This window comes from Trypanosoma theileri (genome assembly GCF_002087225.1).
Source record: "Trypanosoma theileri isolate Edinburgh chromosome Unknown TM35_Tth_14_V1, whole genome shotgun sequence".
Taxonomy (NCBI): Eukaryota; Euglenozoa; class Kinetoplastea; order Trypanosomatida; family Trypanosomatidae; genus Trypanosoma; species Trypanosoma theileri.
In genome coordinates this window covers 532,278-549,103 of record NW_021639856.1, presented here as the reverse complement: position 1 = coordinate 549,103, position 16,826 = coordinate 532,278, and the positions used below count along the sequence as shown (strand labels likewise).

The following is a 16,826-nucleotide window of genomic DNA, read 5'->3' as shown; positions in this document are numbered from 1 at the left end:
AAAAAAAAAACGATACGAAGATAGTACCCGTTGAAAAATACCTGGTGGGTGAGGGGGTTTTTCTTCAGTTCTTTAACAAGACGCACGTGGGAGAAAGCACGCCCACACACAAATAATCATATATTTCTTCACTATGCCTGAGCTTATTGGGATGCACTAGATATGTGCATTTATTGTCTTATTTGTTTTTTGCAGTATTTGCTGTATCACTCGGGGACTCATGTTATTGGTTCCAGTATTCCACTTATACATATATATGTATATTTTGAGAGGGTTTGCAGCTTCCTTGCGATATGACTTGCACAGCACATTTAACCATATGTAGAGAAGAGACAACGTATAGGTGCAGAATTCCTACTATCCACAATGGGGTGCAGGTAACTGCAACCTCGCGTCATCACTACATATTCGTTAGAGCACCAAAACAAGTCTTTATTGGGTACTGTTGTTTTTATGTTTTACAAAAATGTCTGCGGCAAGGTGTAGCTGCATGGTACAGCCTCTATAAAAATTTTTTGTGGTTTCCATTAATTACTTCAGAAGAGCGTTCATTAACATTCTTTTTTTTCTTTTTTCTCACTTATCTCCATTCATATATATATAAAAAAAAAGAGGGGGGGGGGGTGCTGTAAACACCTGGTGTCTCATCACTTCTTCAATTTCTATCATTTTTTCCATTACAAAACACAGATTACTTATTTTCACAGTGACGGGAGAAGTGGTGACAGCGTTACAGCGAGAGAGTGCAGCACAGGGACCTCAACTAACTGGCGCCACAAACCGGAATATCACGCCAAGCAACACCATGGCGCGATCGAAACATTCCTTTTTCCTTTTTCCAGTCTCAAAACCGAGTGCAAACACAAATTGCCAAGAGGGGGAACAAAAATTCAACAAGTAAACAAGAGAATTATCCAACAAAAAAAAAACAAGAAGTAGTGTAACTCATTCCTGTAACACTCACACGTTAGGGGGCGCAACTCTATTACATTTTTACATATCCCTTGGCTCCTAGCTTTATTTTCAGTAACCGATTTGGGGCCCTTCTACTAAATGGTTCAAAGAAAATACAAATTTATATAATACTACTATCACAACAACCAACACAACTACGCTGATATGCTCGGTGCGTAGATGCCCTGTGCGAAGAACACTGCAGAGAGTGAACCGGTGATGACAACGGTCATGATCCAGCCGGCGTAAAGCTTGGCAATTATAATCCAGCGTACATTCCAGAAACCAACGTCCATCATGCTGATCCCAATCACAGCGCCGGTGATGCAGTGAGTAGACGAGATTGGCACGCCGTAACCAGAGGCAAACGAGACAACGAGTGCGGTGGAGAGTTCTGCACAACAGCCACGGCTCGGGGTGATTTTCGTCACACGCTCACCAAGCAGCTTCATGATCCTCAGGCCAAACGTGGCAAGACCAACCACCAGGCCAGCACCACCGAGGCACAGAATCCATATGGGGATATCAACCTTCGGTACCACACTCTTGTTCTGATACACTGAGTAGATGGTGGCGAATGGTCCAACAGCCTTACTTACATCACTTGCACCGTGCGCGAACGATGCGCAGATCGCCGTGAACACCTGCAAGTACCGGAACACAAGCTCTGCGCGGCTGTCGTAGATTTGAACGTCAAACTTGGGCAGGTCCTCCCCACCCCGGTGGCTGCCGTTCCCGCTGCTTTCTGTATCACCCACAACAGCACCAGTGAGCGGCTCGTTCGATTTCTTAGCGGATGCATCATCAGGCACTGCCGGATTTGCAGCGGCCACGTCGTCCGTTCCGTCGGCATGGCGGTTACCCGCATTGCAGTCCTCAGCAGAAGCAGCAGCAGCAGCAGAAGCAGGGCTATGCTCCTCACCCTCAACGAGTTCCCGCTCCACCTCCTCTGGCGATGCCCCCTGCTCCTCCGCCTGCCGTGCAGCCTTTTCTGTCATTATTCTCACACGGCGCCGCACCAACGGAATAAACGCAATCGAAATGAGACCGGTGCCGCCACCAATGATAGCAGCCACCCAGGCGGCCTTATTCACATCCCAGTGGAGACGCTCTTTGGCTCCCTTGAACAGCACAAAGAAAGACTCCAGGAAGAACGCCACGGCAACAATGATCGGGATGGAGTACACCGCCCGCTGCACCGAGTTCGCAGGACGCATTACCAGGAAACGCACCAGCCCGTATATAATCGCGGCGGCAATCCCGGTGAACAGGGGTGAGATGAACCACGACACAACAATGGGAACAAATCCGGCCACAAAAGGGAAATCATCCTGCTTCTTCGCCCACGACACAGCGCCACCGCCACCGTACACAAGCGCGAACCCCATAATCCCACCCGCAATGCTGTGCGTTGACGACACAGGAAGACTCAGAATAGTCGCGAGTACAAGCCACGCAAAGGCAGCGCCGAGTGCACACAACATGCCGTACATCAGAATATACGGCTCATTGGCAAACATTGACGGGTCTGCGATGCCACCGGAGATCGTCGAGGTCACCGCGGCGCCAAGGGAAACGGCTCCAGCAAACTCACAGACAGCGGCAACGACGACAATCTGGGGCAGCGTCAAGATGCGGGCTCCGTATGTGGTGCCAAAGGCATTGGCAAGATCATTCATTCCAACACCACATCCCGTGAGGAAGGCAAGAATGCCGCCGACTATGGCGATCCATAGATACGGGTTGACCATTGATAGATTTGCTGCTTATTCTTCTTCTGTTGAACAAAAACAATATGCAGTGATATGTGTTCTTCACAAAGCTTGTGCGAGTATATGTGTATCGCGGAAGTAAATATAGAAACCGGAACCAATAGGACAAGAGAAATAACAAATAGAAAATGATATAAAAGAAGAGCCTACAGTTTGTTCGTTAGTTTGTTTTTATTGTTGAATTAGACAGTTTAGTTGTAGGTATTATGGTAAAAGGAATCTTGTTATTACTAGTCATAAGTATCTATGGTTTTTTTTTTTTCTTTCTTCTTATTTGTTCTTGTTGTTCTTGTCGCTTTTCTACTTTTGCTGATGTAGTACACTGCCTTGTATCGTACTGTTGAGCTGTATTAACTGGTGGATGATTTTCTCTTGTTGAGTTATCCGCTCAATTTCTGCGTGCACCAATTTTTGTAGTTGCATGTGTAGCTGTGTTTTCATAGATTTTCTTTGTTTTTGAAAGAGATGTATAATGTTGTGTCGTTGATCTTTTTCTTGTTGTATGATACCAAAGTATTCTTTTAAATGTACCAATGATATTCCAGTTATTGACTGAAGTTCTCTATCTGCCTCTTCTCTTATGCTATTATATTGAGCATATGCTTCTTGGAATATTTTTCGCCGTTGAGCGAACTCAGCATTGGTCATTATGATCAATTCTTGTTCGTGCATGTCAGCAACTATTCTATCTCGGCGTTGTTTTTCCTTATTCATAATTAGCTTTCGCTGTTGAAATTCGTTATTACAAATTTCGTTCTCTTTTTGCCTATAATTCTCTATTCTTTCCTTTTCTTCCTGTGTGTTTTGTTTTTTCCGACGTTGAGAGGCCTCACGCACTTGTTCCTTTAATATAGCATCACGACTTTCCTTGTAGCCCAAGGAAAACCCATGTAACTTTAGCTGGTGCAAAAGGAGGTTATGGAGTAAAGTATCAGAAGAGCAACTGGAGATTTTTGTACTTGGATTCCACAATGCCTGCATGCGCTGTTGGAGTGCTTTTTGTCTCTCACGAGTGTTTGGAGACGAATCATCGGATGCACGCAAAAAGTTTACAAACCGTAAACTGTAGACGTTGTCAGTGCAGCCACGACGAAAAAGAGGCCCCATATTTGATTTTGCCGCTCTTGACGAGGGTGCAAGGCATTCTTGGACATCACGCTGTCTGAGTGCTCTCCTCCAGGCTTTATTATCTCTAATCATGTCATTAATAAATCGATCGCTAAGCACCTCACTCATTGTGATCCAAGGGTTAACTTAGCGCTTTTTTTTGAGTCTTTGCAATTAAATATGCTAAGAAATTTAAGAAAAGAACAAGAATGGAATGGAAAAGCAGTTGAAGGGATGCAATGTAACTGTTTTATTATTATTATTATTATTATTATTATTATTATTATTATTATTATTATCATTATTGTAGAAAGTAAAGAACTACTAGAGACACTTATACGTCTATAAGCATAGGTCCCTTCTCATATATATATATATATATATATATATATTCTTCTTGTGGTTTCCCTGCCTGTTGTCAATTCCCCGTTTCCTTATCCCAGGCTATAGGAGTTACTGTGACTGTAGGACGTGGCATGGCGATGAAGCGTCCGAGGAGATCCTCCTGCGGGTGTGGGGGTGGGAGTTGGTTGAGGTGCGGGTCAAAGTAGGCGACCTGTGTGTAGTACCCGACCCGCAGGAACTCCTGCCCGCGGTACTGGAAGGAGATGACGAGGATCGTCACACCGAGTAGCTCCTCCGGCGGCACCAACTCCGCCCGCGGCGGGTCGCACTCCATCGTAAACTCCGTCGCCCCCTTCGCCAACGGCCCAACGTCAAAGGCATCAAGCACCTGATCGTAAGCCGCACTGCTCGCACTGCCAACCCACACAAAAGCCACAGAAATGGGCTCCTGAAGTGGATACAAAGACTCCAAACGCATGCGCCAGCGTAAGGACTGCGTGTATAACGCAGGATTGTCGCCCAATAGCTCAATCTCAAGTAGCTGTACTACAGGCTCCGTGCTCATCTTTTTTATGTATGATGTATTTCTTTGTTATTGTTTTTTTTTTCTGTTTTCTTTGACTCTACTTTTCTTGCTAACTATAACCTAGTTAATGACGTCCCCAAAAACAGTCTCTCTCTCTCTCTCTCTCTCTCTCCCTCACTTTCTACTACTCACTCACACAGAGAAAAATAAAACTATCTTTTCTCCTCCTTATACTGATTTGTCGACTCGATTGAGATTGACGTACGGTACAGGTATTTACCTTCCCGCTTCCCGAATTTTTCTGTTGTCAATGATGATGTTTGTTTCACTTTTTTATTCTTTTTTTTTCTTTTCCCAATCCGTTGCTAATTTCTTTTCCCTTCTTTAGTCTATGGTTGTGAGTATATATATATATATATATATATATATATATATGACCTTCTGTTTTTTTTTTTCTATTTGCACTTCAGAGTGTGTCTGTATCTACTCTTTCTTTCTATGTGTTTCTTCTTCCCACGGTAGGCTGTAGCAGACAAGCACAGACGTTTCAGCCACCTCCTCCTTCTACATACCCACCACGCCAAAAAAAAAAAAAAGATAGAAGAAGAATAACACATTACACTTTACCATTACAGAAGTAAGTCCAGCAAGACTCAACAGAGGGCTAAGGGAAACATATATAGATATATAATTAAAAAAAAATGAGCAAATAAAAGAACACTAATGCAGAAGCAAGGTAATAAATAAAAAAAAAAAAACTTGGAAAGAAAAAAAAAAGTTTATCTATTTCTGCGTATTCACTATTCACTCATAAGATCTGTGAGAGAGCAATTTTCTTTTATAAACACCACACGAGTTACGTTTTCTGTAGCGTTTATAGTAAACGCGTAGAGACTGTCCCTTACACCAGCAGCCAACATGTCAAGCAGCTGTTCCCACTCACTCCTAAGCCATACCATCATGGCTAACATTGTATTTGATTGAACTTGTTCTCCATTAGTCACACATGAAAGAGAAAGAAGCCACCACCAACTCTCCTCGGGTTTATATTGCCATCCTTCAAGCAGCTTATTTCGCATCACAAAGTAATCAACTTGCCCTTCATCTACTACCAAGGCGCAAGCACTTCGGACAGCTACCCGCTCCTCCAATATCGCATTCAGTACAGAGGGATTTCTGATTGTAACAGTTACCTGATGCTGAACTTCAGCAGTGAATTGAATGTCAATTTCAAAGTAAGTAGAATCAGGGACAAGCTCCTCTTGTGGTACGCTCTGTTTAATCTCATTAGAAGCAGTAGTACTACTAGAATCTAGTTCTGTAAAAAGATTGATGCATTCACGTTTTTCAGAACCGAAACATCTTACCATCCGCATCCTCAGAATATTACCAAAAAAATGAGATTTACCATTGCGTTTATATAATTTAGTCAGCATAATATCTTTATCTTTATTCATTATCACAGATTTCTGTTCACTTTCAATAACGGCTTTCTGTTCATGACTCACCTGAGGTCTAACAATCGATGAAGGAATGGAAACACCTTTTGAAACAGAACCTCGTGCATCGCTCCGCATATAATACGGTACACGTGAAGGAGCTCCTGTTTCTACCATTAAAGGAATTTCACTAGCGCTAAGCTCTGATGAGAAGTGGCGTACACCACTTCGCGCTTCATCACTCAGTTGTCGTAGGCGAAGTAGTTCCACTGCACGGGCAGACACACTGTCCATACTTTTCACCTTCTCACGGCAGTCTTCAAGGACAGCAACAGCGGCGCGCAATCCTGGAGCTGCAGGTCTTTGTAGAACTCGAGTATACTCATTTGCCAAGACATGCAGAGAGTCTGAACCCAAATCAACATCCGCTCGGCGAATGAATGAAGCGTTCTGCACAACTACAGGTGTAAATGATGTTGCAGGCATCGAGATAATAATCTCTTTTACTGGTGTCGCACATGGTACATCCATAAGAAAGTATGAAGGAGCTTTCTGTCGTGTAACATCTACCAGAGCAAAAACATACGATATCACTGAGTCTGTTTTTGTAGAGGACACAAAAAAAGCAGCAAAGTCCATAGGCGCACCTGCGGGGGTGGTGGAGTCAATATCTTCCGCACTTTGTTGTAGCTGACGTGAGAATCCACTCACTGTAGATAATTGTCTGTACTCCAACCTACCACGTGTGTAGAGTACCTTGGCGTTTCGGAACGGATGCGATGGTCGACTACGGGATGGTGTGACAGCAAATACAAGAATCACAGTGCCTTCTGCAGGGAACTCCGTAGCGACATCGTCCAACACATTTGCAAAGCAACCATCACCAACGTCTTCCCATAATTGTAACAATACATCCTCTTTGGTATCGCATGTTAACAGAAGAGATGAGACACGAACGAGTCGTCGACTGCTTGTTGCATCCTCTGAAGTCCCTGATGTTTCTCTTACTTCACTTCCTGGTGTAGCTTCTGTCATTTGTCGTGTAACCAACTCGAGTGATTTCTGCTGGGCAAGGAGATTTCTTATCACCCTTGTACCGTTATTCGCAACTCCACGACGGTTAATACTCTGTTCAATGAAGATAGTTGGCAATAAACGTTCGACTGTACCACGGAGTGATGGAACAAGTCCACCAAGTGGATGCACAGAAGCAGATGAAAATATAGGTGGATTAGCATTATACAGCCCAAGAGCAGAATCTGCATCCACCGGTCGTGTACAGTTGTAGTTAATCGAAAGCACCACATCATCCCGACATTCCAGAGGGGAACAAAATTTCTTTACAAGCATTTTGGCCCCACATATAAGGATTTTCTGCCCGCGACGAAGAATACCTTCTCGTACTAAGTTTGTTAGTGGAACATCTAGAGCAACCTTAATCTCATAACAACCATCAGAGATGACACCCACAGAAGTGTGAGGCGCAAGACGTTCCTCTAATGAAAGAGAAACAATAGTTACAACCATTAAGGATGATGCTGGAACGTCCCCCTCAGTAACAATGCGCAACGCTGGTCGTTCAGCTTGTACAAACTCCCGATTATATTTAAAGCATATACAGAGAAGACTGTGAGAAACAGAAAACACTGCCAATGGTGGATTGCAACGAAGTGAAAGACCCCGTAACTTTAACAATGTGGACTTTAGCATCTGCTGACACCAATCTTCTAAACAGACATCAATCCCAGTTACAGTTCCTCCAAGTTCCAACAATGCTGTATAAAAACAGTTTGGTGAAACTGTAATATCCGTAGTAGATAATCCTAATATTCGCACAAGCTCAGGTGAACACCCCTCACGTTTAAAAGCAAACCTCTCTTGTACAATATCTTCTGCTGTCGGAAGCGCTGACATCGCCAATGAAGAAAATCTGAAAATATCATATGATATTGCCCTCAGAGATTTTTTCTTAGATGGAATTACTGTAGAACTTAAAACCCCTGAAGACCGCTCACGCGGACCACGGGCTAAAGGAACTACAAAAGATCCCTTACTCAGTGATGCTCTTGCTTCAACTGCTTCTGCCGCTGGTGCGGGTAGATGAGGGGTTGCAGCACCACCGTCAGCACCTCCAACGCAACTCACACTTAAAGCAACAGTACTGTTCTCAGTAGAAATGGACGCCACCTTTTCAACGCCACCATCTAATCTCATCCGCGCTGCCTGAATGGATGACTCTGATACAACAACAGGTGTACCAGAAGCAGTAGAAAAGAGTGTCTGTACGCTGTGCCCGCTTTCTTGTGCAGGTGATACCTCTGTGGTAGCAGACTTCCCTTCTAATCTCATCCGTGCTGCCTGAATGGATGACTCTGATACAACAACAGGTGTACCAGCAGCAGTGGAAAAGAGTGTCTGTACAACACCTTTTATCAGATGCCCATTCACGTTCTCCTCTGATGGTTTTAATGGACTCGGTGAAGACAATGCATCATTTGATGTATCGTGTGGGCGTTTGCGAATGTTGCGTCGGCACATACTACAGCGTACCCGACCGGGTGTATTGCAATAAGTGCAGTGACTACATACATTCGATTCCTTTTGCACCATGACCCGTCAAGACTTTCGACACAAATACAGAATTTCAAAAACGAAAAAGAAAAAAAAATACAAATAAAAGCAGTTTGATAAATAATTAAATATATATATATATATATATATATATCGAGATAACTACAACATGTGAAGGTGAAAATGTAAAAGAATAGAGGCATTATGTTATTTTTTCAGTAATACACTCCCACCTGCATTACTTAAGAACAACGTAGGACATTGTGTCTACGAAGGTAATTTCCTTCATAATGTCTAAGACAGCATTCACATAATCCCATAGTGGCTGCTTGTACGCTGCTGGCATGGCGCAACCGCCAAGTTTGTCATAGTGCACCAATATCGACGGCAGTGCAATGAAGAAGCGAAGAAGGTACTCAACAGGAAGTACTGCTGCACATTTGTGTGAGCATGCGGGTGTTGCAGTTGCTGCTTTCGCCGCTGCTGCTTCTTCCGTATCGCTGCGACGACGTTTTGGCCCCGGCCGCCCATCCGACCGTCTCTCACGCTGCGCGGCCGCGAGATTTATAACACGCCGCTCCCGGGCAGAGAGAAAAGACGAGGCGCAGCACTCTTCAATAGTGTCCAGCACAAGTGACTGGCAGCATTCCAAAACGGACTCACTGGTGTTGCAACGCTGCCGCACCTGCTCCCGTGCGTCTGCAAGAAAAGTAAGAACACTGCGCTGAGCCGCGCCTGTGGCAAGTGGCGGTGTGCGTGGATGCTCGGGATGCTCCACCTGCTCCAGATGGCGCCGCAACACAAGCAGTAGCTGCGGCGGCCACTCAATACCCTCTGTCATAGATATACACAAGTATTAATATGCCCACCTATATATATATATATATATATATGTATATATATATATATATATATATGTAGGTGGGTGGATGTATGTGGGCTGGATGAATTATTGGAATGGAATGCATAATGGCAGACGTAGAGGGGAAGTGAAAAAAAAAAAAAAAAGCATAGAGTACGTCCCTGTATACGTGCGAGAAACTAGAAAAAGATATCATATATATATATATATATATATATATATATATATATACCCTTTTACTTACTTGTAATCACACTTCATTCAAATGAGCAACTCAACGCGTCCACAGAGTTCATTCAACGCATTTAAAACTTCTTCACACTGATCTTGTCTAGTTTCAAGCTCTCTCTCTTTTTCACGCAGTCTTATTTTGACTGCTGTCTCTTCTGCAATTTGTTTTGCCTTACGAGAATTCTCATCCTCAACGATACGAGTGCGACGTGCCAACTCAACTTCACGAAGGTTAAGATCACGGGTACGCTTTTCTACAGCTACGCGTATATTTATGAGGGCCTCCTGGGACTCCGCAAGACGTCGCCTCTCTTCCACTAGTTGCTCTTGTTGTTGCTGCACTGCTTTTTCACGATTCTGAACTGCCTGTTCACGCTCGGTGATCTCCGCATCTTTTCGACGCAATTCCGAAGCATGCTTTTCTAAATTCACGATAAGATCCTCCCAACCCTTCAGCATCGCAACAATCATACCATTGTTGCTATTATTGCGCCTGGGAATAGAGCGTAACGCAACTTCAACCTCCTGCTGCCAGTTCTCATGAGAAGGCTGTATTCCAATAGCAACTGCGCGCTCTAGCAGATTTTCTCTTGCTACCACTTCTGCCTCGTGTTCCTCGAGCAATCGCTCCGCCCGTTCAATCGCATCCAGACGCAATTGATATATGGTGCGTGCATCCATGTACGGCGTTACTACACTCCAACTAACTCGATCCTCTCCTGTATAAAACGGCTTTTTGTCTATTCACTCCCGTATCGATGTTTTTTTTTCTTTTTTTGGTCTCTATCTATTCTTTTTTTTTTCCTGCACAGGTATGCCTTCTCCTTTCTCCCTCTAATTCCCTGCGCGTTTGTGCGTAAGAGAGGAGGGGGCAGAAGTAACACCTGACGACCAAAGTCAGGCGCCCAAATGGATAGCAAAAAAAAAAGAAAAAAAAAGAAAAAAAAACCAACAAAACGAAAAGCCTTATTGTACTTCAAAGTTTACAATACATCATCATAAATAAGACATCACGTGCATGCATACCAATGAGACCATTGAAATCAATAGAATGGAACAGAAGACAACTTGTATTTTTTTTTTTTTTTTTTGAACGTTCCCTTGTTTTTCCTTTCTTCCTTTTTTTTTCACCTTCTTCTTCTTTTCATCCATAGATCCATTGATCGATTCATCAATGCGTAGATGGGTCTGCACCCACTGCTGTAGAGCTTTCTATGCCGCTGCTCGACACGCTACAATGTCACACGGGACATGTGTAGCCGCAATAAGCCAATATCCCTGCAATTCTACCGAAAACAGAAGAGCATAATCATACAAGTAGTTTTGTAGTGGGTTCTCCTTCACATGCGCTGCCGTTACCCCAGAGTTCGACTGCGAACGTATATTAAGCCAGCGAATGGCCTCAGTGAGGTTATCCCTGCCATGACCTACCAATGGTGTTATGTTGAATTTCATCTCCCGTGGTGTCACTTGGTAGACAATAGTACACCACGAAATGTCCCACGTGCGTGTGCGCAGTTCCTCCTCACGGCGCAGTGCACGGGAAACGGGAATTATAGAACCATCCTCCGTGTTTACATCACCGCTGGCTTGACCAGAGAGCGCCGCAACACGCCTTAACCAGGTCGCTTTCTCTGGTGCCGCAGTCATTGAAGAATTGTTGTTGTTGTTGTTGTTGTTGTTATTATTATTATTGGTAGTAGCATTCATAGCAGTAGTGGTGTTATTTCCATGATGTGAAAACATCTGTGCTATCAAGGAATAACTATTCTTGTATTCTCGGGCATAACGACGGAACATCACTCGCCTATCGCATTGTCCAATATTATCACTTACAAGAACAACACCATGCACCACACAAAAATCAGCAGGCCAGTATATAGTCTTCTTATTTAGTGCTTCTACAGCATCTGACAGGGTCGAAAAATGTGCCGAAATGTCAAACGCTAATTCATGACTGTTTAACTTTTCATTGCTCTTCAAAGTGTAGGAATGCGAGATCTGCCATCGTGAGGCGCCTTGTTGGTGCTGCTGCTGCTGCTGCTGTTGTTGTTGTTGTTGTTGTTGTTGTTGCAGAAGTCGTTCAATAATAGCCGATCCAGGACCTTTTGTTGTCCCACCAGTCACTTTTCCTGCCGCCTCTGCGCTTAGAATAGCGGGATCCGTTATCATTGTCGGTGTTGTTGTTGTTGTTGTTGCTGTTGTTGATGGTGATCCACGTGGGTTTCCGCTCTTTGCACTGCGCGGCTGCGGAATTGCAATGGTTGTTGCAGTACGTGGACCCAATGTAACCGTAGTAATGGGTGGAAGTCCCTTTGTAAGAGTACCACTAGCACCAGAAGGAGATAATTCATGCGTAAAATGTGTTACAGAAAGCTTAGACGCCCTTACCCACAAGGACCAATCATGTGTACTGCCATTGTTATTGTTGTTATTGTTGTTGTTACTGTGTTTCTCACCAGCTTCTTCAGCAGCGTCCACGAAACCCTTTCCTGTACACATTGCGTGCATGTGTGAACTTGTGGATTTCGTACAACCAACAATAAGGTTCGAACACAGCACAATTGTGTCTGGATTTCCCAAATGGGGCAAAGCCTCTGTAACAGCATTCACCCGTTGCCACAATACGGCAGCAGGATCAATATACAGAACAGCAAGTGTCAAGGAAACACCGGCAAAAGAGCGGATCTGTAATGTCATGAAAAGTCGTACAACAACATTACCACCCAAACTGCTCTCCAGCACTTTTGTTGCATTATCAGCGGTATCACAGTTTGCACCAACACGCAGAAGAATGACAGTTCCCCTGTCAGGGCCCTCACGAGGTTCGTACCGCACAAGATCTGTGATTGAGTATAATTTACGAACGTGAAGTGACTGCATCATTTGCTGCCTCGCTGCCAGTGTAGCATTGTGAACAAAAACGAACGAAGGAGATGAGGCCAGAAGAACTTCAGAGAAACTATCCATATCTACAACAGAGGATGGACCACTGCCAAGGTCAATAACGCACACCGAAACGGACTTCAGAGAAGATGTCGTTGCGGTTCCTGAGGAAGAGGAGGTGGAACGCTTATCCGTCCAAGAGCCCTCCTCGAAGTGCTTCACCTTGAATGGGATCATGTTTCACCTACTCAAGGTGTTTTATACACAGACAGAACAAAAAAAAAAAAAAAAAGACAAAAACTCAAACCTAAACACACGCAAACCTTCTCTCACTCTCTCTATCACTCTATTGCTCCTCCTTTCTTTCAATCACCACCCCACCTAGAGCTGCTGCAGAAAGAAAAAGAAAAAAAGAGAGAGTGAGAGGGACGGAGGGACGAAAAGGAAAAAAAAAAACACGCTAACATGAAATGAAGACAGAGAGAGAGAAAAAAAAAATCAATAAAAAAAATGAGGTAAGGAGAAAAGTTAATCACAAAGTTTACCTGTTTGTGTTCGTTCTCACAAAACCTGCTGAAGAATACATAATGAATCCAATGATGAAAAAAGGCACGTTAATATAAATTAAAAAATATCCAACGCCATTCCTAGAAGCAAAAACTGTACGCAGACACGATTCACGAGAAGCAGCCACTTCTACTGCTGCAAGAAATCCGGAAGGAGGGAACCCAGATGCACAAATGATGAACGCAAAAATAATAAATAATAATAATAATAATAATAATAATAATAATAATAATAATAATAATAATAATAATAATAATAAGTATCCACAACATTATCCATATCCTTCGAAGAATTATTTTTTTTTTTTATCAGATTATGATGTTGTATATGTGTATATGCAATATAACGCCAAGCAGATCCTAAAAGCCACTTTAGGAATTTTACAGTAATGAAACAGAGCTCATGATTTGGTCTAATTTTCTAGTGTATTCCTGTATTTTGAAAGAGTAGAACTACTACAGTGTTAGAAAAAGCATTAATATCTAAAAAAAAAAAAGTAGAAAAAAAAAGTTGTTAACCAGAAGAAGGTGATTTTCATCAGAATAAAATTATCCCACATATTTTAAATGAACCCAGTAAGAAGAAAAAGGGAAAAAAAAGATTTTAAAAAAAAACTCTGAAATTCAGAAACCTTTCCACTTATTTACATAACCAGAGATGAGCAAAACGAAATAAAAAAAACAAGACACCTCAAATTCCGCACGCGTATAAAGTATGTGAGAGTGTGTGAGGCTATGTACATCTTGACCGTTACCATACCCTTTCGTCATCATCATCCCCTATCGCATCTCCCTAACCATACGTACATCTTCTTCCTCATTTTCTTTCCCTTCCTCGTCCTCATCAACTACAGCCCTTGCTGCGGTGCGGTGCCTTGTACGAGAGAGAAGTAGCTTGTCTCGTGAGGACCCGGCGTAGTGCTCTAGCTCTAGACGTTCCTGTCGACGTGTCTGTAGTGCGGCGAGACGTTCCTGCCGGTGGGCGACGACCCATTCGAATTTTGAGCGACAGGCGGCGGCCCACGCGGCATGCGGTGCGTCCCGCCACTCGTCTCGCCGCCGCTGTTCGGCGGTTGGGCCAGTGGCGAAGAAAGGTGGCATGCGGGGAGTTCTCTGTCCCTCACTACTAGTTATTGTATTGGTATAATAAGTGACATTGCTCTTGTTGATGGAGTTGGGCATAGGGTTTGGGATGGGACCCCTGTATTGACCGGAGAGGGCTTGCAGGAGAAGCCGCTGACGGGCACGGTGAAGCAATAGCAGTCGCTGCTCTTCATGCACACCACGACGCACCATCAGCCGCTGCGAATCACGCGATCCAACAAAATCAGGAGAAGGATGAGAAGACGTATTTAAATCCCCCACATCGGGATGGTGCGCCGCATTTGAAGAAATAAGGGGAGCAGACTTTCTCATTGAAGCGCCGAGCTTCCAACTTTTCGGGGGAATTGCAAAAGCATCGGGAAAAGAAATTACATCATAGGGAACCCCATCGTACAACTGCTCCACAAGTACAGAGGGGCCATCATCAGCTTCACTACCCGAAAGAGACATATAATCTACCCAACACACAAAAAAAAAGCACAGGCAACAATACAGTAAGAGAAGAACAAAATTACACCACAGTATCACAGCATTATCAAAGCAACAACAAAATAAAAATAAAAATATAATAAAACTTAAATGATCAACATATTAACAAATAAAATACCCAAATACACCGGCACACTCAAACATATTCATAGTAATAAAAACAGTAATAATAGTAAAAATTATACTAAAATACCAATACCAAAATGATTTTCTTTTCCTTTTGAAAACACCAAAAAAAAAAATTTAAAGTTCTAGAAATAAAATTTCTCTTTCTCATTGCAATAGTTCAAACCGCAATACAAAAAGTAGTACTTGGGTCACTACTGCTTATCATCGAGTGCAGCAACACCAGGAAGAGTCTTGCCCTCCAGCAGCTCCAGCGATGCACCTCCTCCAGTAGAGACATGCGACATGCGAGGCGCCTCACCGCTCAATTCCGCGGCGCTTGCACTGTCACCACCGCCAATGATGCTCAAAAGCCCGTGGTGCTGCGTCCCGTCGCCCATAGCCTTCGCAATAGCAAAAGTGCCCTTCGAGTACGGTGTCATCTCAAATACACCCATCGGCCCATTCCAAATCGCACTCTTGCACTTCGCAATAGTATCCACGTACTTTGCGATGGTCTTGGGGCCGATGTCAAGTGCCATGTAGCCATCGGGGATGTCCACGCCCTCTGTCACCAGAGGTGAGTCCACAGCCTTGAATTCCTTGTTGCACACGTGATCAAGGGGCAGAAGTACTTGAACCTTGCGCTCCTCAGCCTTCTTCAGCAATGAACGTGCCAGGTCCAGTTTGTCTTCTTCGCACATCGAGATACCGATCTTGTGGCCTTGCGCCTTCAGGAAGGTGTATGCCATGGCGCCACCAATGATGAGGTAGTCAATGCGCTGCAGCATATTGTCCAGGAGCTGAATCTTGTCACTTACCTTAGCACCACCAATAATCGCCACCAAGGGACGTGCTGGATTGCCCAGGACCCTGGCAAAGTATTCAATCTCCTTTTCCATGAGATAACCAGCAGCACCGTGACCAAGGACCTTTGGGATACCTGTCATTGTTGCACTCTCGCGATGTGCTGTGCCAAATGCATCGCTGACGTATATATCACCGTAGGATGCCAACACGCGAGCCATTGCAATGCGCTCATCTTCCTTTTTGCTGCCCTCCTCAGTGTAAAAGCGTACATTTTCAAGCAACATTACTTCGCCTCTTTTGAGTCTTGTTATTTCCGACTTGGCATCCATGCAATCATGTGCGAAGTATACGTGTTGGCCGAGTAGTTCAGCGAGTAGAACAGCAATGGGGCGAAGGCTATATTCTTCTTCATACCCTCCGCTAAGGCTGAGTTGAGGAAAAATATGTTCTTTATTTTCATTGAGGTACTTGGTTAATAACTCTCTTTTTTCATCATCTGGCAGACGTGCAAAAACACCTGTTTTTCCAGAACCTTCGCTGAGTGAGAGCGTTTTCGCTTCTTCTTTGGCACTTGACTGAGCAAGTATCTTTGCTTTTTCTTCTCCTGGGAGAACACCAAAAAAAGCTGTTTTACCCTTACTATCGTGAAAGTGTACTCCATGGTACCGCTTCTTTATATCCTTTTCATTTGATGTGTAAGAAACCCCTTTAGGCCTACCAAGGTGACTCATTAATATGCAGATGCCACCCTGGTCAATTACACGACGTATTGTCGGAATGGCTGTACGTATACGGTAGTCGTTGGTGATTCGACCGTTCATCATTGGAACGTTGAAGTCTACTCGAATCAGTACTCTCTTTGCCGTCAGAGGCCAGACATCGTCAATAGTTTTTTTAATGGTTAAATTGTTTGGCATTCTGATGTTTATACTCAGCCTTTGTAATTTTTTTTTTTTTTTTTTTTTTGGTATTCGTGTTACTTCCTTTTGCTTTCGCAGTTTTTATTGCTTTGAAATTTTAAGATAGTTAACAAATACAAGAACAATTAGAAATCAGTGA

The 16,826-nt window shown here is 43.6% G+C and overlaps 9 protein-coding genes across 9 annotated transcripts; all 9 read right to left on the bottom strand.

Annotated features, from left to right (window-relative positions):
• Positions 1-1,109: 1,109 nt before the first annotated feature.
• TM35_000143000 (phosphate-repressible phosphate permease) lies at positions 1,110-2,705 on the bottom strand (the record flags this gene model as incomplete). The annotated part of the gene is made up of 1 exon (XM_029025745.1): positions 1,110-2,705. One exon carries the CDS (start codon positions 2,703-2,705, stop codon positions 1,110-1,112), a length of 1,596 nt encoding a protein of 531 aa, XP_028883155.1.
• Positions 2,706-3,026: 321 nt separating this feature from the next.
• Positions 3,027-3,926, bottom strand: TM35_000142990 (uncharacterized protein; the record flags this gene model as incomplete). The annotated part of the gene is made up of 1 exon (XM_029025744.1): positions 3,027-3,926. One exon carries the CDS (start codon positions 3,924-3,926, stop codon positions 3,027-3,029), a length of 900 nt encoding a protein of 299 aa, XP_028883154.1.
• Positions 3,927-4,251: 325 nt separating this feature from the next.
• Positions 4,252-4,743, bottom strand: TM35_000142980 (anti-silencing protein ASF 1; the record flags this gene model as incomplete). The annotated part of the gene is made up of 1 exon (XM_029025743.1): positions 4,252-4,743. The coding sequence occupies one exon, from the start codon at positions 4,741-4,743 to the stop codon at positions 4,252-4,254; it is 492 nt and encodes a 163-aa protein (XP_028883153.1).
• Positions 4,744-5,504: 761 nt separating this feature from the next.
• TM35_000142970 (DNA repair protein BRCA2) lies at positions 5,505-8,753 on the bottom strand (the record flags this gene model as incomplete). Its single annotated transcript, XM_029025742.1, has 1 exon — positions 5,505-8,753. The coding sequence occupies one exon, from the start codon at positions 8,751-8,753 to the stop codon at positions 5,505-5,507; it is 3,249 nt and encodes a 1,082-aa protein (XP_028883152.1).
• Positions 8,754-8,952: 199 nt separating this feature from the next.
• Positions 8,953-9,555, bottom strand: TM35_000142960 (uncharacterized protein; the record flags this gene model as incomplete). The annotated part of the gene is made up of 1 exon (XM_029025741.1): positions 8,953-9,555. One exon carries the CDS (start codon positions 9,553-9,555, stop codon positions 8,953-8,955), a length of 603 nt encoding a protein of 200 aa, XP_028883151.1.
• Positions 9,556-9,837: 282 nt separating this feature from the next.
• Positions 9,838-10,488, bottom strand: TM35_000142950 (uncharacterized protein; the record flags this gene model as incomplete). Its single annotated transcript, XM_029025740.1, has 1 exon — positions 9,838-10,488. The coding sequence occupies one exon, from the start codon at positions 10,486-10,488 to the stop codon at positions 9,838-9,840; it is 651 nt and encodes a 216-aa protein (XP_028883150.1).
• A 531-nt stretch (positions 10,489-11,019) lies between these two features.
• On the bottom strand, positions 11,020-12,930 carry TM35_000142940 (uncharacterized protein; the record flags this gene model as incomplete). Its single annotated transcript, XM_029025739.1, has 1 exon — positions 11,020-12,930. One exon carries the CDS (start codon positions 12,928-12,930, stop codon positions 11,020-11,022), a length of 1,911 nt encoding a protein of 636 aa, XP_028883149.1.
• A 1,109-nt stretch (positions 12,931-14,039) lies between these two features.
• On the bottom strand, positions 14,040-14,813 carry TM35_000142930 (uncharacterized protein; the record flags this gene model as incomplete). Its single annotated transcript, XM_029025738.1, has 1 exon — positions 14,040-14,813. The coding sequence occupies one exon, from the start codon at positions 14,811-14,813 to the stop codon at positions 14,040-14,042; it is 774 nt and encodes a 257-aa protein (XP_028883148.1).
• Positions 14,814-15,172: 359 nt separating this feature from the next.
• TM35_000142920 (3-phosphoglycerate kinase, glycosomal) lies at positions 15,173-16,684 on the bottom strand (the record flags this gene model as incomplete). Its single annotated transcript, XM_029025737.1, has 1 exon — positions 15,173-16,684. One exon carries the CDS (start codon positions 16,682-16,684, stop codon positions 15,173-15,175), a length of 1,512 nt encoding a protein of 503 aa, XP_028883147.1.
• Between the last annotated feature and the right edge of the window lie 142 nt (positions 16,685-16,826).